Source organism: Podarcis muralis, chromosome 6 (assembly GCF_964188315.1).
Source record: "Podarcis muralis chromosome 6, rPodMur119.hap1.1, whole genome shotgun sequence".
NCBI lineage: Eukaryota > Metazoa > Chordata > Lepidosauria > Squamata > Lacertidae > Podarcis > Podarcis muralis.
The window spans coordinates 69,101,350-69,122,309 of NC_135660.1; the positions used below are offsets into that span (position 1 = coordinate 69,101,350).

General features: G+C 45.2%; 1 protein-coding gene across 4 annotated transcripts in view; it reads left to right on the forward strand.

Moving 5' to 3' along the window:
- The window catches only part of ADAMTS14 (ADAM metallopeptidase with thrombospondin type 1 motif 14), a 73,365-nt gene that overhangs the window by 21,092 nt on the left and 31,313 nt on the right, over positions 1-20,960 (forward strand). For 2 of the 4 annotated variants that reach the window (XM_028729555.2, XM_028729557.2), the window contains exons 4-6: positions 1,470-1,666; positions 18,319-18,402; positions 19,865-20,021. In XM_028729555.2, coding sequence (XP_028585388.2) covers positions 1,470-1,666; positions 18,319-18,402; positions 19,865-20,021 — 438 coding nt within the window. The remainder of the gene's footprint in view (positions 1-1,469; positions 1,667-18,318; positions 18,403-19,864; positions 20,022-20,960) is intronic. The other 2 variants (XM_028729556.2, XM_077930514.1) reach the window with 2 other exon arrangements.

Genomic DNA, 20,960 nt, shown 5'->3' on the forward strand with positions numbered 1-20,960 from the left:
TTGCTGCACGTACACAGAAGAGATTTATTTTTGTGTGTGACAAAAATGCTCCAGAATTCTGCAACCATAAAATCCCAACATATGCAACTCGTATTCTTAAGCACTCCCTCTGGGTGGAGAGAGGTCTAGGGAAAGTACTGGTCTAGCGTTCTTTTGCATGAGAGAGTACTGGAGATTTACTTTGTCTAACAACTGGTTTTTATTTACAAATATGCAAGCAGAGCATAGTAAAAGCTGACAGCACAACTGCTAATCCTGCCCCAGGTGCCCCAACCAGCAGCATGGACCTCTGTGCCCCTTCCATCTGCTATATCCAAGCTCAAAGCTCTCAGGTCTTTCCACTTCTTTCTGTGTCCAGATTCAGAATGCAAAACTGCTGTTAGCTGTTTCTATGCCCTTTCAAAACTGACAATGGTTGAATTCTGTAAGCTAAGGCCATCAAGGAACGTAAATTCCAGTATACATGGCAGGGCAATACCTATTCTTAGGCCAACCAAAATGTCACAAAATAGTGTTCAAGATTTTGGTTGACCTAATAAATAGTCTGGCCCTACTATGTATTTTGGATTTTTTTCTTATGGGCCAACATGGCTACCTTTTCCCTGTTTAAGGAGCATTCAGGCTTTCTGATCCAGTTCTTGGTCCCCAACAGGCAGTACTGTATTTTTCGCTCTATAAGACACACCCGACCATAAGTTGCACCTAGTTTTTGGAGGAGGAAAACAAGAAAAAAAATATTCTGAATCCCAGAAGCCAGAACAGCAAGAGGGATTGCTGCGCAGCAATCCCTCTTGCTGTTCTGGCTTCAGTGATAGCTGCTCAGCCTGCATTCGCTCCATAAGACGCACACACATTTCCCCTGACTTTTTAGGAGGGGAAAAGTGCATCTTATGGAGCAAAACATACGGTACTTTAGACACAGATTATGGTGATAGCTTGACTCACAGCAATTAAGATCATCCGAACACTACTGCATATATGTTTCAGTGTGAAGATAACTTGCATGCTTTGGCTTGCGGTGTATGTGTTTCGAGGTTGTTGGTTTTTTGGTTTTTTTTGCAGAATAATAGATTTTAGAGACCTGAATAACTACTGAAATTTCACAATTGTGCCAGCAATAGCTTTTTAACCCCTTTATCTTTGCTCTCAACTTTCCAGTGTGGTGAGAGCCAGTGTGGTGTAGTGGTTAAGAGTGGTGGACTCGTAATCTGGTGAACCGGGTTCGATACCCCGCTCCTCCACATGCAGCTGCTGGGTGACCTTGGGCTAGTCACACTTCTCTGAAGTCTCTCAGCCCCACTCACCTCACAGAGTGTTTGTTGTGGGGGAGGAAGGGAAAAGGAGATTGTTAGCCGCTTTGAGACTCCTTAGGGTAGTGATAAAGCGGGATATCAAATCTAAACTCTTCTTCTTCTTCTTCTTCTTCTTCTTCTTCTTCTTCTTCTTCTTCTTCTTCTTCTTCTTCCTAGTTCCAGGCTTTAGCCTAGGTCAGCTCCCAAACACACTGAACCTAATTGAAGAGCAGGTTGGCGAAGCAGATCGGAAGAGGCGCCACGCCAAGAAAGACGACTACAACATAGAGATTCTGCTGGCCGTGGACGACTCCGTTGTGCGATTCCATGGGAAGGAACACGTCCAGAATTACGTCCTCACCCTCATGAACATAGTGAGGCTCTCTGTTGTTTTATTTTAACTGTTACAGATGGAGGCTGGAAGGGAGGGCTGCATATCCACTAGTCACGTGAGTGTGGATATCTGCTGTTTGCATCGGATGATGCAGTTTCACTGTGTGAGCGCACATATGTATCCTAGAAGTCTGCGAGACCGTAATGATGCATATTGTGAAACCTTCATGTCTTATAATGGCATTTGATGTTGTGTTCGAAGGTGAGGGGCCTACCCAAGCGAAGGGTAGTTGGATTGGCTCAATGGACATTTCCCTGTCAGATTCCATGGGCTGGGTGGGCGGGAAAGTGGCTGTTGAAGCAGGGAGTTGCTCAGATTCTCTACAAAGGAACTCATGACTCTTGATCAAAAGGTCTCATCAACAGTTAGTAGTAACCAACCGTCAGATCCTTCTGGCACCTCAGTTACTGTTTTCGTGGGTGAAAGCTTTCGTGGGTGAAATTTGTTGGAAGTGACCAGCTAAAAATGTTTTGCTTGCAGTTTTACCAGAGGTCAGACTTAAGCAAATACCAGAGCACCTTTGGAGTGATTTCAAAAGAAGTGGTTCCCTTTTTGGAGCAGAGGTTCTATCCTAGCATCAACAATGACAACAGATGTCATCGTGCTGTTAGGATGGATGCTTTTAATTAATGTTTGCCAGAGAGATGAACGCCATGCCCTATTAGGGACCTGAGCATTCACCTTGGCTTGCCCCTCAGATTTATCCGCCATTTTATATGCCAGCTGTGTTTTAGAACTACTCTGCATAAACGATGTGCTTCTACATGTGCAGAATGGTTTGTTTGCTATTGGTTCATCTATTATTATTAGCAGTAGTCAATTTATTAGTTGCTTGCCCTATAAAGGATCCTCCAAGTGACTTACAACCATTTTAAGGGCACAAAGCGCAGAATAAAAAGAACAATACATTGTTTTAAAAATCATTCATGAACTTGTAAAACAGACCCAGTAAAACAATAGCAAAAAAACATAAACAGGAAAAACCATCAAAATATTAAAATCGCAACTTTGTCACATGGCAAAACGTAAATGCAAAGACGTCTCGTCTCCCTATAAACTTGATGTTTTAAATGAGGTGCTTTGGAAACCCTCCCCTTTCAATTTGCTCCTTAAACGAACCCAAGTTGTAGAGAAGCGAAGGGGTTTCCGCCACTCCCTGACCCTTTGCTTGCCCCTCCTGCGCAACTGGGTGTCATGCATGATGTCATTTTCCCCCAGCTTCTAGGGGACGGCATGAGAAGCTTGAAACTGTCAGGTTTAATCGAAAGCTTCATTTTCAACCCCATTTCATGGTTTATACTCAGCAGGGAACGCTTTTCACTCTGTGAATGTTCAGGATGCTGGGTTTGGGGGGGCCGGCGGGGGGCGGGGAGGAGTGGAAGAGAGGCAGCTGCCTTTTCAGATGGAAAAAGGGCCCATTGGAGAGCTTAATGAGATAGAAGAAAAGATCGGTAAAAAGGAGAAAACATGACCTCTGTGGGTAAGATGCAAAACGAATAGCTTGCTAAAGCATTATTTCCTTCGCCAGCCTCCAGACAGACCCCTTTTCTCTCCTTCCTCTTTGTCCCTTCTTTTAGTTCTGACACTTTCTTTTCGCACCCTTGTCAAGTCTCCCGGCACTTGGTGAGCAACACCCACCATTTAAGGGCCTCGCCTGCTAGTTATCCATCATTGCTGGTGACCTTTCAGAGGCTTCTCTTTAGACTGGACTCCCACCGCGCCACCATGCCACTCGGGGGGCCTCTGCACTTCAAAAGGTGTTTTGGCCTAGACCCCTTCCCAAGCAGTAGTCCCCCACCCCACACGCAATTTGACAAGTCTCGCTCTCTTCTCAGTACTGTTACAATAGTCCCCAAATGTGGCTGAGGTGGAATAAAATTAAATGGATGCAAGCAAACTCCCCAGGGAGTAAGAGAACTATTTGTTTTCAATAAGTCTTGTGGGTTTCTAGCTGCCTTTTGCCTGCAACCTTATGTACATCGCTGGGAGATATTTGTGGTTAAGCAGTCTATAAATCTTTCTGAATAAGTGGGAAGCCAATTTCCTTCTATTTTTTAAATGCAACACAACTGAGAACCAGATTCTTTTAGTACGCTAACAGCCAACAACCATCTTAACCTCAAGGGATTGCTTCTTCCCACACTTCTCTAGGAGGTCTCCCTGCTCCAAATATTAACTCTCAATTCATCCACGGCACAGGAACATAGGAAGATCAGCTGCCTTATACTGAGGCAGGCCATTGGCCCATCTAGCTCAGTATCGTGCATATTGATTGGTAGAAGGGTTCTCATAGTAATCTATCCCAGCTCTACTTGGAGATTTTGGGAATAGAACCTAGAATGTTTTGCATGCCCAGCATGTGCTCTTATCTCTGAGCGAAGGCCCTTCCCCAATAATACTTCTGTGTATTCTTTCCCACAGCTTCAAGTTTCTTCCTTTGTTTGATAGGGTTAGATCAGCTGGCAGAGGGGCAGGTTGCTGAGTGGCAACCAGGGTGTGAACCTCCTTATCTGGAGGAGGTAGTCTTTGCTGTGAAAAGAATGCAGGAAGCTTGTTTTAATGGGTGTTTGGAACAGTGAGCCCGAATTAATGGGGTGTTAAACTTCTTACCAACTGCTGACGGTTTGTGACTTGTTTTATTACTGCTTTTAGCTGCTGTGTTGTTGGATATTTTGCATTTTTAGTTGCCAGCAGGGAGGGGGCCTTATCATTTGGTCTTTTACGAGGCATCTCGTTTGTGGGATGGGAAAATTTTGTGTGCTTTGGATACTTTAAATTGTCCTGCAAATGCTGAAGTCTTGTGTGCAGAGGAAGAAACCATTGCAGGAAGGAGACTTCGACGTGTGGAGTGGAAGATGGGAGGACGCCGCGGGTTAGCTCTCCTCAGAAGCAGCTTGTTTCCTTCTTAAATCGGAAATAGGTTAGAGGAATGCACAGCTGAGCAGAATGCCCTTGTGCTTTTGTGGGGTGGGTGACCCGGGGGAGCAAGGCGGTGTTCAGAGTTCATCAGAAAGGAATACAAAAGGGAGCCATGCCAGCAGCTATAAATCACAGCCTGACCAAGACCACACAAATGAACACTAATCCTGTTAGTTCAAGGCAAGGCTGAAGAGGGAGAGCCTTGGCGAAGCTCTTGTCAGATTGTAAGAAGAAAGGATTTGATGAACTGGTAGCTTGGGTGAGTAGAGAGACCACAGTGTTAATGGAGAGAGAGAGCAAGGCAGGGCTTAAGGGAGAACCAAGTCTGTCTCAGAAGTCTTTTGACAGGTTTGAGATACAATACACTGTGTATTATTTTAGCCCTCAAGGGCTAAATCCTCCATGGGATATACTCTTATATAGGGCTGCCTTGAATGGAATTGAGCTGTTTTCCTCAACTATAAACGCCCTGAGATTTTAAAGGGCTGAGCTTATTTCAGTTGTTTGTAAGATGTATCCTAATTGCGTTTTCTTAATGGAAAATGGAAGTTCCCTATATTGAAACAGTTCTATCAACATAGGGATGAAGTGTGTCTTTTACCCATGAGCTGTTTATGTGGAAATGAAGTCTATATTTAGGACAGGATGATGACTGGATACTCGTGTACATCTGTGTTGCCATGGATTCATTTCCCTCTTATTATTGTAAACAATATTTGTTTCTTTAGCAGCTTAGGCTGTCAATGAATCATTTAAGTTCAAGCTGTTGTGATGATATAATATAAAAAGTTGGCTTTAAAAATAAAGTGTATTCCTGTTAGCACAGTTTTAAGACTGCCATACTGTACACACCTACCGCTGAACATAGTAGAGCTTGCTCCTGAGTAAACAAGCGCAGGACTGCACTGTAAGAAATGTAAACCAAGTAAACGTTCAGATATATTGAACTTTATGAAAACCATTTAAAGTGCCTTATGCTGTTTGCAACATAAACATTACACTGGTTGCACAGGTTTCCCCAAAAAACATTTTGTTCAGTTTTTGGGATCTCCCTAGAATTCTATCTCTGGTCTGTGACTGTAATAAATTGATTCGTTCATTCATCTTTCTAGAATTCTGAAGATCCAAGCGTTCTTTTATAAAGAATAACGACACAAAGGAAGTTTCTAGCTTTCATGAATGCAATGATACACAACAAGACTGAGCACACAAAATATCAAATGGCCAAATATGTGAGACCATGGACAGTATGTGCATATGTGTTAATTGCTTTTAAAAGCCAGCCTTATAAAAAAGTGTGGAGTCTCAAAATTGAATTCATGGGCACCCTATATGGGACATGAATTTGGTGAATGTGCATAGAAGGTAAGGAAAGCCAGAAGACGAGTGAGATTCTCTAGCCACGTGAACATTCAGGTTCTTTTAGATTCTAACTCAAACCTGAAAGCAACTCATATGCACAGCCTTAGCATGTGTTGGAACAGAGTGGGTAGAAATTTGTGGGAGCTCTGCATTCTTTGGCTACAAAGCCCAAGGGGTGGAGTAAGAGCACTTTAGCATTGCATGCAGAAGACCTACCATATTCTTCAGGTAGCGTTGAGAATGTCCCTTGTCTGAAATCCCGGAAAATCGCTGCCCATTGGTGTAGACAGTACTGAGCTGGCTGGACCCAATGGTCTTACTTGGTGTAAGGTAGATTCCCCATGTTCCCTGGACATTTTTGTTCATCTGTTGTGTTAATGGAGTGGTTCTCAAAGAGAGTGGTGGCAAGTGTGGCAGGAAGATTCAAGGACAACCAAAGAAACATTTAAACATTCCAGTGTAATGTAGTATGGTATAGTGCCAAAGTATTTTTTTATTTTATTTGCAGAATATGGATAGATATCTTCTCAATATGAGAGCAAGAGGGAATGATTCATGTTCTTATGTAGCTCTGCATTGTTTTACAGTATACTTTCTGGATGTCCCATGGCCATATTATAAAGTAGTTGTGTTCATGTGCTAACAAATGAAGCACTGACAGGAGTTGTTTCTTTTTGTTTTCCAATTTTGTACTCCTTATCGATAAAAGATTAGGTGTGGCACGAGCAAATTTTTATTCTGAAAGTGTGGCCCAGGGGAAAAAATTTGAGAACCACTGCATTCATAGAAAGTGCAAAAGATTCCTAATCTGCAATCTTGCAGTGCTGCTTTTGTCATTGAGGGTTGCTTCCATGTCCCAATGGTTACTCTTCTCCTTGCTGGTATTAATAATAATAATAATAATAATAATAATAATAATAATAATAATAATAATAATAATATATTTATACCCCGCCCATCTGACTGGGTTTCCCCAACCACTCTGGGCAGCTCCCAACAGAATATTAAAAACATGATAAAACACAAAACATTAAAAAACTTCCCTAAACAGGACTGCCTTCTGATGTCTTCTAAAAGTCAGATAGTTGTTTATTTCCTTGACATCTGATGGGAGGGCGTTCCACAGGGCGGGGCACCACTACCGAGAAGGCCCTCTGCCTGGTTCCCTGTCTCCTCACTTCTCGCAGTGAGGGAACTGCCAGAACGGTTAAGAAATATTAAGCTCACAGCACTTAAAAAGAACAAAGCTCTTCCCTCCCCCCCAGTGATCCTCTACGTGGGGCTGGAAGGTGGGGGAGGCCCTTGAGGCAGCTGTCTGTGAGCCTGCCGGGTTTTCGCATGAGGAGGACTCACTAGTTCCTGCCACCTTAATCTGATTAGAGGGAGAAAATCCTTCCCACCATATTCTAACAACGAGCTGGGTTCAGAACTGTAACAGTTACCATTTGGCACTAATGCGGTGGCCTGATTATCTACTGTGGCCCAAACATTGGCTTTGGAGATGCTTGGAGACCTATCCAAGAGCAATGGGAAGAATGTTACATGCAGGCACTTAGAATATATTACGCTGCTGTTGGTTTGGTTCTGCTGACATTAGTTAAAATGGCAGTCGCTGTTGGTTTTAAAAAATAAATACGAGAAACATTAAAAACAGCAACCTTGTACTGCAGAGGTGTTCAGTCTTTTTGGGTCCACGGCTCCCTTGACCAACTACATTCTTTCTGCAGCACCCCTGTGGGGCTCAGGAGCCCAGTTATGTCACCCCTTGCCTGCAGAGCTGGCAGCTCCTTACCCCTTTTCAAACACTCTCCCTTGTGGAGTGTTCCCTCTGCCTCCTCTCTCTCCCCCTCCTTGAGAGTCCTTTGGGCAGCTGTAGCTGCCGCCTCTGGTTTCCGAGCTGCCCCAAAGACAGGTGCCTCCTCCCACTGCCACGCAGGGGCCTGGAAAGCAACTTCTGCCCAGCCCCAGAGGCACCATTCTCCTTGAGCCCCAGAGGCCACCATTCTCCTTGGGAGGCAGAGATGCAAGAGGGCATCCAAGGTGGGATGGAAGGAAAGAGGGATCGAGGCCAGTGTTGCCCGCAGCACCCCTGACCATCATTCAGGGCACCCCAGGGTGCCACGACGGACTGGTTGAAAACGACTGCTGCACTGTAAACTTTGTGATACTGGATCTTTGGAGACATCCATTTGTTCCTCTGTTGTCATTAATTCTGTGCCCCAGATTAGTGGGTTTATTTTAGCATGCCCAGCTCAGATTCTCTGCAAAGGATGTTTCCCCACTGCAGAGAAGCAATCACGTTCAGGCTCTAGAGCATACACTTAGTCCCCCCTCTTTTTGTGGCGACACATCTGCACATACACCTTTCAGGCCATTGTATGGACTGGATATCTTCCTGTGGGGTCTCAAGGGGGCAACGTATGTAAAGCAGGCATAGGCAAACTCCAGCCCTCCAGATGTTTGGGACTACAATTCCCATCATCCCTGACCACTGGTCCTGTTAGCTAGGGATGATGGGAATTGTAGTGCCAAACACCTGGAGGGCCAGAGTTTGCCTGTGCCTGTCAAATGCAGTTGTGGCCTGCTTTCCATAAAAACAAGACTTTGACTTTTTCTTGAACCATATGTGAAGAAAAGAGATATCAAACCAGAGTTGGATTTCTTCTTCTAAACAGCTGGGTGCACAATGACGTTTTCTGTTCATCAGTTACAGCTGACTCCTTGTTCTTGGGCCTTCATATCAAACAGTATCACATCACTTATCACAGAATCCCCTGCAAACATTTGTTGCACTGTTCCTTGTTCTCTGTCCTCATTCTGTAAAATATATGTGCTTCTGTCTTGCGTTATCTCCACCCCGCTCTGCTATTCATTCTTCTCAGAGATGGATCTTCCTTCCACCACAACCCTTGCTAAAGCTTTCTGGATTGTGTAGGAAAGAGAAACACGATGTACAGATTGATGGCATAATTTTTCCTCCTAGAAGGCAATGGCTGCTATGTTTTGATATAGATGTGCTGACTGCTGCATTGTGGGAGGCGGAATGGTAGCTGGAAAGACTGTTCTCCCCCACCAAAACAAGTTGAATATATGTTTTTAAAGGCACAGCAGGCAGCAAAAAGAGGCAAACTTTTTGGGGTGTTTCCCACCTCCCCCCAATTCTGACACCAAATGTGCATTGTTTAGGCAACAAAATGCCTTTACCCGAACCATTTTCGCCCACCGCAAGTGCTGGTAGATGGGGAGCAGCAAAGAGCTGAATTTTGAACTGGTTTAAGAGGAGACGGGTTAGGTAAAATAAGCAGCTCCTGGATTAAAAGCATACCGCATTATGTTAAAATGCAACTTAATCCCAAAGCTAGCGATATTTTCCAGACGGGGAATGCTCTGCGTGATGTGTGGCACAAGACCTTGTTTGGCAAGGAACAGATATTGGCTGCTACAGTGGAGATGAAATTGCTGCTGCCAAAGGAAGAGGGAGGGGGAAAAAACAGAATTGGATTTTTTTGGGGGGGGGTTGGTTGGTGCGTGTGTCTTTTATGTAGCAAGCAGAGGGACATTAGAAGGATGGATTTAGCAGCTGGGCTGTAAGTTTTGTTTATTTAGCAAATTGTTTCATTGAAACAATTTGCAAGACTCTCCCAAAAATTATCTTCATCCTTCCCCAAGGCACATAACTTTTATTGCCTATACAAGAGTGGAATAGAGAGAAGGAAAAGGGTCACTGCATGTCAATTGGAGATGAAGAGGTCACTTACTGTAAGTAGGAGCCTCACTTCATCAGGGACACATCACAACGTGCTTCATGAGAACCCCCATAATAGCATCTTGGGGTCAGGAAATGTGCCATGAAGTAAGCTAAGTAGCTTGTATGCCAGGCAACCTTCCTTTTATTAAATCAGCTTAAGGTTGCATAATATTCCAGTACTCTGGCCAATCCAAGTGGCTTTGCTTCCAGGGCTAATTGACAACTGAATTGTTTCATTCTGGTGGCATGGAAGCCATCTTTGAAAGTGACCCAGCAGCACAGGGCTACAAGTATCTTCAGGAAAATGGGAAGTACTGTTTTCAATAAGGGAGTAATATCTTGTTAGCATTTCCCAGTCAGTCATTGTTCAGTCATAAGATCTATTATTTTTTATTATTCCTGTGGCATAAGGTAAGTTCTTCCTCCCCCCATCATTCTACCGTGTTCTAGCAAAATGATTTGCCTTTAATTTATTACAGTGGCACCTCGGGTTAAGAATTTAATTCGTTCTGGAGGCCCGTTCTTAACCTGAAACTGAGAGCCAGCGTGGTGTAGTGGTTAAGAGCGGTGGACTCGTAATCTGGTGAACCGGGTTCGATTCCCTGCTCCTCCACATGCAGCTGCTGGGTGACCTTGGGCTAGTCACACTTCTCTGAAGTCTCTCAGCCCCACTCACCTCACAGAGTGTTTGTTGTGGGGGAGGAAGGGAAAGGAGATTGTTAGCCACTTTGAGACTCCTTAGGGTAGTGATAAAGCGGGATATCAAATCCAAACTCTTCTTCTTAACCTGAGGTACCACTTTAGCTAATGAGGCCTCTCGCTGCTGCCGCTCCGCCGCTGCGCAATTTCTGTTCTCATCCTGAAGCAAAGTTCTTAACCCAAGGTACTATTTCTGGGTTAGTGGAGTCTGTAACCTGAAGCGTCTGTAATCTGAAGTGTCTGTAACCCGAAGTACCACTGTAATTTTTAAAAAAGTACATCTCATTTCCCCCCCTCCATTTGAAAGAAAATTCTCCTGGTTAGCTATTGAGTGTTGTTGGAGATCTTGATGGCTTTGTGACATTTTAGTTGGTTGGATTCTGCTATTAAAGCTTAAATATCTTTTCTCTCTGTGTGTGAGCTTAATCTTTTCGTTAGAAGGATTTGTGCCAAGTAGATTCATTAGTCAAATCTTTCTCAACTTACTGCAAGTGGGGATTAACGGGTTTGCTGGCTCTGGAGTGCAACTTCCCCTCCAACCTTACTTGTGTGTGACCTCCACTTTACCCCCTTTGTGTAGCGCAAAGTTTTCCCTTACCTTGGAGTGATGAATTGCCCCGTGAAACAACACGTGAAGCTTTTCACAGGTCTGAATATCTTTGCACAGATGTAATTCGCTCAGGACTAAGCTACACATTACATAAATTGTGTGGCTCATAGCCATACTGTGGGATTTTTTTTTTAAAAAAACATTAACCTAGGTGCAACCCCCTCCAATTTTCATTGGGACCACAGCAAGAGGGCAGGTTTATCTCCTACTCCTCCGGGCACACCCCACCCCCAGGATCACAGTTTGGAAGGAAAGGGGTAAAGCTCACCTCCACATATGCTACTGTTTCTAGGAAAATTGGGCCCTAAACCGAGCAGCTAGACTGGTGACTGGGAGTGGCTGCCGAGACCATATAACACCGATCCTGAAAGACCTACATTGGCTCCCAGTACGTTTCCGAGCACAATTCAAAGTGTTGGTACTGACCTTTAAAGCCCTAAATGGTCTTGGCCCAGTATACTTGAAGGAGCATCTCCACCCCCATTGTTCAGCCCGGACACTGAGGTCCAGCTCTGAGGGCCTTCTGGTGATTCCCTCACTGCGAGAAGCGAAGTTACAGGGAACCAGGCAGAGGGCCTTCTCGGTGGTGGTCCCCACCCTGTGGAATGCCCTCCCACCAGGTGTCAAGGAAAGAAACAACTATCTGGTTTTTAGAAGACATCTGAAGGCAGTCCTGTTCAGGGAGGTTTTTAATGTTTGATGTTTTATCCTGTTTTTAATATTCTGTTGGAAGCCGCCCAGGTTGGCTGGGGAAACCCAGCCAGATGGGCGGGGTATAAATAATAAATTATTCTTATTATTTTTACTGGTACCTGGGATTAAATTTACAAACCTCCTGATGTGGTTGCTAGCCACACAGTTAACGTAATTTGCATTTTGATGCTTGGTTGCACTGTTTTCAGAGGTACTGTTTTCTCCCTTGTTTCAGTTGCTCAATGCTCAGCCCAGACCTGGTGGGACCTGGTGCAGAGGGGGACTTGATGGGACCCACTGCAGCTTCCAGACAGTCCTTGTCAAAATCAAGACCCCAAAGGGCCAGAAACCCCCAGATAATGCTAGATCTCATCTGGGGTAGAATTTGGCAGTATCCTCAACCATTTTTTAAAAAACAAAAAATAACCCTCCATATTTATTCTATGCCATTGCTTTAACCATTTGCCCTTGTCATGGTTCCAAGCTATATCTGGCTTCCAACTTGCTGTTTTGCAAGAGGAAACTTAAACATGGTTAGTAAGAAAGCCAGTTCAAACCAAGCTTGTCTTGCTTTGAAGGCAATCTGTAATCATAATTTAGGTAGTTAATGTATATGTTAAGCGCTGTTTCTCAGTGGAACTTGATTAGAAACGTATTTTCAGAACAGATGGACAGTGCCCATGATGATGGTGGAGTTAATAACATTGGTGTGTCCTTCCGATGAATGTCTCTTGGAGACCTTCTAAATGTCCCTCTTCCATGTGTCCATTGCACTGATCCTGCTTACCCAACACCTACATGCCACGTGAGGATTTTGACTAATGAAGAGACCCATCAGTGGTATGACTTCATTCCTTGATGCCCACCTGCAAGTTCCAGTCCTTGCCTCCGAAACGAAACTTCCTTTTGGTCCTTGGCAGACTACAGTCTTAAGAGACTCGCTGGTGGTTCTCCGTCCACCTCTTTGTGTGTAGATCAATTTGTTTCTCTCTCATGTTGTTGAAACCGTGACTCAGAATTAGAATGAGAAAGGGCTTTCCCTTGCTTTTGAGAAACCTCACTTCCGTTGTCAGGAGCTTGGAAGCGTTGGATGCACAAACTGTCTCAAAAGCCCCGAGAGTGATGTTTCCACGCCATCTGTTTCCATGCTGTCTGGCCCTTTTTTAAAAAAAAAAAGTAAAAAAAAGCTTGAACGGAGCAGTTCTTTGTTACACGCAGATGTTGCCTTGCTACCTGCGTCTACATATAGCAGCAGATATATTAAATCTCCCCTCCTAGCAGTAAAAAAAAATCTCATCTGGGTGGAATAGGAACAAGTGTACAACTTGTTGCTGCCAGCACAAACAGCTCTGCTCTTCCACTTAGAGCTGGCTTGACCACACTCCAGAACACTTTGCGATCTCTCTCTCTGTGCGTAACTATCTCTCCCATTAACTGGGAGAAGAATGGGCATAGATTGGTTTCACCCACCCAACTCCGCTTCAGACTGAATTCAGATTGTGTGCATGTACAACAAATGACTTAACCCCTTGGAGAGGTGAGGAAAGGAATTTGCTTAACAATTCTGAGCAAGACAAAGTTCTTCCACTTGGCAGTTGACTTGTGTTTGCTTTGCTTAATGTTTAAAGGCACATAGTTTTGCGCTCTCTCTCTCCTGTCTTCCCTCTCATTCAGTCCTCATTCTTTTCCCCCTTTCCTTGACTTGGGCTGAGGCCAACCCATTTTCTTGAGGTTTTGTTTGTGAGCTGCCAAAGTCATGCTGAAGGCACTTCAGGTCAGCTCTGCCTGGTTCAGAGACGAGCTGGCATGCTCACTGCTAGTGAAATATTTGGTAGTGACATTCCCTCTCCACATACAGACAATAAATTTGTATCTCCAAGGCAAGGAGGTTGCTCGTATGCTTTTTCTGCTAATAGTTATTACTGATTGTAGCCAGACTCGTTGTGCTAACGCTTTCTATTGCTAAGTATCCGATTTTATTCAGCAGGATTCTTAACTCTCTCTCTATAACTATGTGCAAGGGGTAGGCAATGCGATGCCCTTCTGATGTTCCTAGACTACAACTCTTCTCTTCCTTGACAATTTGCCATATGGCTGGGGCTGATGGGAACTGGAGTTCGACAACATCTGCTGCAGGGTAGCTACTGAAGGATTCACATGCCTTAGGAACTGCTTCCAGCCTATCTTCTGTTGTAGCCTCCAACCCTAACCCAGAAAGATGTCAGCAGAGCTGTCAACTACCCGCATGCTGCTTTAAGGCGCACCTGTTAGCATATAGGTACAGACAGCAGTTGGCTGCTTAATGCCAGCTTTGTCAGTGCTAGTCCTTTGGAGGAAGAAGAGATGGAGAGTCTAGATTCCGTCCCTCCCTCCAAATCACAATTGGTCCTGACTCAGCCGATACAGCTGGCCATCTGCTCGGAGTTGCACACACAGTTCCCAATCCAGTGCCAGGAACAGTTTTTGCAGGAACAGTGTGTGCAGTCCCAGTTTCTGATGCAGTGATCCAGCAGTGGGACTCATGCACCTTTTTTGTCCATGCATTTTCCATTCTAGGAAGCAAGGAGTGCATATGCATCATCTTCTCTGGATCTGTGCATCTGTATTATTATTTGTGCATCTGTATTATTATTATTATTATTATTATTATTATTATTATTATTATATTTATACCCCACCCATCTGGCTAAGTTTCCCCAGCCACTCTGGACAGCTTACAGAATTGTACCGAAGGAGTGGTTGTTACACCATTTATGTACTCAGAGGCACTTCCTTTGATATGGATGAGTTTGGCTAAGGTAGCATAGGAAATGGAGCCCTTCCTAGGTCTGGAAGACCTTTCAGCAAGAGGACTGCTAGAGCCTGGACTTTATTCTAGATTTTCTTATATTGATACGTACTGAGGGGGTGTGGAAGATTGTGGTTCTGGGTTTCCGCTTTGTGCAAACTTTTTCAACCATCAAAATGCGTCCAGTTCACATATTTATTCATAGTTTGGGAAATTATGATAGTGTACAGGGAAAATATCTCTGTCTCAGATACTTGGAAAATATTAATCGTCTTGTTTGCTTGCTGGTTATTAAGCGTGACTCCTTTCCCAAAAATGGAAAACCCCATTTCTGTTTTACATATGATATGGTAGTAAATAATGATATCATGTAGTCTTGGAAGGAAAAATCCCCCTACTAAATTGGGCCAGTTTAGAACTCTCTGTTGTCTGTTTGCATTTAGACAGCTAAGGGAACAGACTGGGAGGAGGTCCTACAGGGCATGTGTATCACCTCAGTGTTGTCTAAGGAGGGCCTGTTCTGTGCTCAGCAACTGAAGTGTAGGCTTCATTTGCCCAGTGTGTGTTGCTTGCCCCTCAGCCATGGCTATAGGCCCCAGAACATTTTTTAAGGCCAATTATGGGAAAGGGGGCTTGAGGAGTTCACATGGAAACATTTTACGGGGTGGGTGGGTTAGCCACCATTACTGTAGGAGCAACTGATCTGTGCCCCTCTGTGTGGCAAAGAGTAGGGCGATAGGGTAATAATTGATGTAGGGAAATATTTTACATACATGTGTGTGAGAAGAGAGGGAAAGATTTATCTTCTTTCTCATCCGCTCCACCAGCTGTGTATAGAGTGATGGGGTTGAGGAGGAGGAAGAGTTTGGATTTGATATCCCGCTTTATCACTACCCGAAGGAGTCTCAAAGCGGTTAACATTCTCCATTCCCTTCCTCCCCCACAACAAACACTCTGTGAGGTGAGTGGGGCTGTGAGACCTCAGAGAAGTGTGACTGGCCCAAGGTCACCCAGCAGCTGCATGTGGAGGAGCGGGGAATCGAACCCGGTTCCCCAGATTATGAGTCTACCACTCTTAACCACTACACCACACTGGTTCTCTTACTGGTTGAGGGGTGGTTCAGGAACCTGATTCATGTTCCTTTGGACTTTTCCCTCCAAAATGACTAGTAGACATCCAGTTTCTCTGTGAGGTGCAAATGTGTTCGGATGTGAACGTTTTCCTTTTAGCTGGATGAATTCCACCCACTCTTTGGCCATTCGTTGGATCTGCTGAATGTTTGCAGGATGTTTCATGGCTGATGAACTCCTAGTGGGAAATCCAGCTGTTCTCAGTTCCACTTGGTGATATCATCACCACCATCTAGCTTTCTGTCTTTATTTGAACATTTTGTTCATTCAAGATTGGTCTTTTATGGTAAAAGAAGATGTTCCTTCAGCACCTGGCACTGTAGCAGAGGGGCAGAACAGGGAAAGAGGGGAAATTATTAGCAAAGTTTACACGTTGCTACTGAGAATATATCCCCCCCAATGTATTTGTTTGTTAAATATTTATCTCCTGCTACATCTCGACTTCCTTTTCTGCAGAAGACAGCAATCCCTCCTTCCCTTCTGTAGCAATTTCCTTCTGTAGAAGACAGCAATCTTTCAGAAACATTTTCATGGGTGTTTTGAGAATAGGCAACAAGGGAATGAAGTCTAGCACAGGGGGGGGGGCTAATCTTTATTGCACAAATTCTTACAAGTTCTCTTTCAACTTGGGAGTAGCCAATGTGTTGTCCTCCAGAGGGTGTTGAACTACAACTCCCATCAGCCCTGACCATTGACCATGCTGGATGGGTCTGGTCAGAGCTGGAATCCAACAATCTTTGGGGAGGGCACAGCCTTGACTATCTCTGCTCTAATATAACAGGTTTTCCCTCCTCCAGTGATGCTAATGGAAGATTATTCTCACCTTTCTCCCTTTGCAACTCCCACAGCACATGCTAGGTTCCTGCTTACAAATGGAGGACTCCTATAAAGACATACTAAATGTGTATGAGGTTAGGGAAGAAGAGTCAGGGAGGGCAGTGAAAGAAGCAGAAAGAGGAAAGAGCTTTGGAGAGACGGCATACAAGTCATTCCGTGTTTATTCAGCATTTGATCCAGGATTGATGGCAGGAATTTGTTTGCGTGTGTGTGAGTGCAAAAAGTGGAAAGATGTAAACCACCACAGAAATTTCTAGTGGAAGGTGATACAAAAGTTTGTTTTTGTGTAAGCAAGTGAATGGGACTTGGGTGGCGCTGTGGTCTAAACCACAGAGCCTAGGGCTTGCCGATCAGAAGGTTGGCGGTTTGAATCCTCGCGATGGGGTGAGCTCCCATTGCTCGCTCTTCTCCTGCCAACCTAGCAGTTCGAAAGCATGTCAAAGTGCAAGTAGATAAATAGGTACCGCTCTAGCGGGAAGGTAAACGGTGTTTCCATGCGCTGCTCTGGTTCGCCAGAAGCAGCTTAGTCATGCTGGCCACATGACCCGGAAACTGTACGCCGGCTCCCTCGGCCAATAAAGCGAGATGAGCGCAGCAACCCCAGTCGGCCATGACTGGACCTAATGGTCAGCGGTCCCTTTACCTTTACTTTAAGCAAGTGAATAAAGACTGGGTCCTATTTGTATCTCATATGCCTAAAATGTTTCTTGGATAATATTTTCACAATGCGCCCTTTATTTGCATTAGTGTGTCCCAAGCTTGTGTCTCCAGCTGCTTTTGGACTACAATTCTCATCATCCTCAATCACTGGTCTTGCTAGCTAGGGATGATGGGAGCTGTAGGCCAAAAACAGCTGGGGACCCAAGCTTGGGAAACACTGGTCTACATTACCCTTTCTCCTGTGCAAGATGCCACTTTGCGTGACACCATTGGTGGATAAGCCATTATTATTATTATTATTATTAGTAGTAGTAGTAGCAGTACAAATAAATTTATAACCTGCCCTTCTTCCCACACGAGCCCATTATAGGGTGATTTCTTTATTGGTATTTACAGTATTTTTCGCCCTATTGGACGCTCCGGCCCATAGGATGCACCTAGATTTTTTTTGGGGGGGGGGAATAAAGGGGAAAAATATTTGCCCCCCCCGGCTTCCCCCGACCCCAGCCCCCAGAACGGGTCCCAGAGCGGTGCCAAAGCCGCACCGGGCTCTGGAGGGTTGCGCAGAACTGCGCCAAACCCGGGAGCGCAGGCAGCTCTGCTCAACCTTCGGGAGCCCGGCGTGGCTTCGCGCCAGGCTCCTGAGGGTTGTGCAGAGCTTCCTGAAGCCTGGAGAGCGAGAGGGGTCGGTGAAAGCCTGTATTCGCCCCATAGGATGCACACACACTTCCCCTTCATTTTTGGAGGGGAAAAACTGCGTCCTATAGGGCGAAAAATACGGTATGTGCCATAGCAACCTTATGTGTCTTTGCGTAGCAAGATCCCAATCTACCATGTCCTGAGGGGGGAAAACACTTAATACCTTTTCAGCCTAGGGTGGCCTCTTTGCTGCTGCCTCATTTGTTCTATTAGTTTCTCTCACAAAGGCCCCAGTCACCCTCCTTACAACTAGGTTCAGACCAAGGGAAACCAGGTCAAAACCGCAACTCCTCTTGAAGTCCTCAGGTAGAAATGGGGGTTACTTTCTACAAAAGTAGAGCTGAGGTTGTAGGTAATAAGCACTGTGCTGCTTTGAGGATGAACAAGGTGAGAGGGTTGAAGGATGCTTCATACTCAGAACGTGATACATACTTTTTAACCTGTGGCTTTTTTTTTTATTCCCTCCCCCTCCCCCTGGCTCCCTAGGTAGATGAAATTTACCACGATGAATCATTGGGGGTCCACATCAACATTGTGCTGGTTAGAATGATCATGGTGGGATACAGACAGGTAAGATATTAGTAGCTTTTCTTTCGAATGTGATATATGTGCAGGCCTGTGTTTTAGGCAGAGGAAGTAAGAAGTTTTCAAACCAGTTTACATGGTTTTTCTGTACTCTAATTGGCCAAGCGTTAACATCCCTCGTGCCAGAAATAATGGGGTATACAGTGGTGCAGAACCTTTGGCCATACAGGTGTCATTGGACTGCAGTACCCATCAGCTTCAGCCAGCATGGCCAGTGGTCAAGGATGATGGGAGATGTAGTCCAACAACTTCTGGAGGGCCAAAGTTTCCCTAGTCCTGCTCTGCTGGGTGGATTATAAGAGATTGTGGGCATTGGGGAAGTGGTAGAGAGAGGGCAGTAGAGAGAACAACAACAGATTTAACGGAAATCTGTACTTTCAGAGAACTGGCATGTTGTAGCCTTGGAGGAACTTATCACTTCAGGCCACATGTAGTGGATCTAATGTGTTGGCTGTTATCCATATTCTTAAAACTAGAAAGTAGAGGAGAGGACTGAGCAAACGTAGGGCTCTGATGCTAGGGAAAGGCTTGATAAATGTGGAGATGGCTTGTCAGTCTTTTAACTGATCTCCTTCATTTTCTGCTCATCCATCTAAGTCAAGGTTGGCTAGTCCTTTTTAGGCCAAGGGCTGCATAGATGGCCAGCCCCCTCTTTGAGGATCATATGGGTGTGGTCAATGTATACTTGCACATGAGTTCATGCGTGTGCACATGCACACACGCACACACATCTGCTCACTTGTTCACTCATCACACCCACAGGCCACCTACAGCACACGCATCACCCACAAAGAACTCAAAACACACACACATCATATTTGCAGCTGAGGGCTTTCCTGAGTAAAAAGCAGTTACTGCCCCTCTGCATTCCTGCCCTGGAATGGCGAAGGTCAGTTGCTTTTTGCTCATCACAGGCTGAGAGTTTTTATCTCCCCATCTCAGCTTCGAGAGCTATGGCACTGACGTTGAGAGATAATGCTGTGGCTTCCAGGATTCGGCCCACAGGATAGCTGCCTAAATGTTATAGGGAGTTGCAGTGGCATAGTGTGGGGGGTGCAGGGGGTGCCGGCCGCACCGGGCGCAACATCTGGGGTTAGGGCAAATCCATGGGTTAGGGAGCGCAAATTACTTGCCTTGCCCCGGGTGCTGACAACCCACACTACGCCGCTGGGGAGTTGTCTCCACGGAACAGCATGTTTTGAGTTGTTTTACGGGGTTTTGTCACTCTCTGGAAGAATGCCTTTTTAGGTCTCCATTTATTTTTGAGCTGCTGACTCATTATGAGAAGGCAAATTTCCAATCAGCTGCAAGCCTCACGCCGTATTTCTGACTCAAGAGTATGATTTTTGAACTAGAGTTTCTGAAACAGACTTTATGAAGCCCCACTTTAAATTCTGGCCAGGCTCACTCATCCTGAATGAATTTCTCATTTCCTCGTTTCCTGTAGTCGATCAGTTTAATAGAGCGAGGGAACCCGTCTCGGAGCCTGGAGCAGGTCTGCCGCTGGGCCCATTCGCAGCAGCGCTCGGACCCAGAACACGCAGAATACCACGACCATGCTGTGTTCCTCACCAGGCAAGACTTTGGTCCCGCAGGTATGCAAGGTACTGTATTTATCTCGATCAGGTATGTGCAGTTTGGTGGACACAGGAGAGAGCCTTCCAGTTCACAAGCATTGTCTGATGACCTTCTGAAGAGCTTTTCCTTTACTGATTGCCCTTAAAGTTTTAAAAAGGCTTATGAAAGTTGGGATTTTAAGAAGAAAGATGGAAGACAGACATAAGTATAGTTTAGCCTTTTGAATTGTTTGTGCATGCTTCCATGCATGTGTAGAGGTGGCGCTAATTCACACTTGCGCCATTCTCTAACCAACCAGGCTAAATGCAACCCCTTAGTTATGCAGTGTGACCTCCTGGGTGCTTGATTAACCCCTTGCCACCCAATTTTTGTATTCTTGGTCAGGGATCAAAAGTGGGTTTATTGAGCCTCTATTGCAGCCTTTCTCAACCTGTGGGTCCCCAGATGTTGTTGAACTACAACTCCCATCACCCCTAGCTAGCAAGGCCAGAGCTCAGGGATGATGGGAGTTGTAGTCCAACAACATATGGGGACCCACAGGTTAAGAACCGCTGCTCTATTGGCTATGGGATTTTACATGACTTGGCTGGTGTCAAGCTGCGCCCGTCTGCACTACATTCAAGAATTTAGAACAACAAGCTCAAACTGCAGTCTTAAGAGAGCACTTAAAGGAAGGGCAGTGCAGCAAACTATATTTGCAAAGAGGTTTCCAAAATCACGTGAATGTAGAGCCTGGAATGTGGGGGGGGGGGGGCTTGCAGAGGAGGAGCCCCAGAGGGGATGCTTAATCCCTTCTTTGGGACTGCCATTCCAGAGTTCTGCTCTGGAAGTGCCACTCCCACAAGATGATCTCCTCTGCATTCTGGTCCTGGAGTCTGTCTTACAGGTGTGGGAGAGGAAATAGTGTTATTTTTAATGGGGGATTTGAAGGAGCAAACCGGTGGTTGAGGAAGGGGATTACTTCC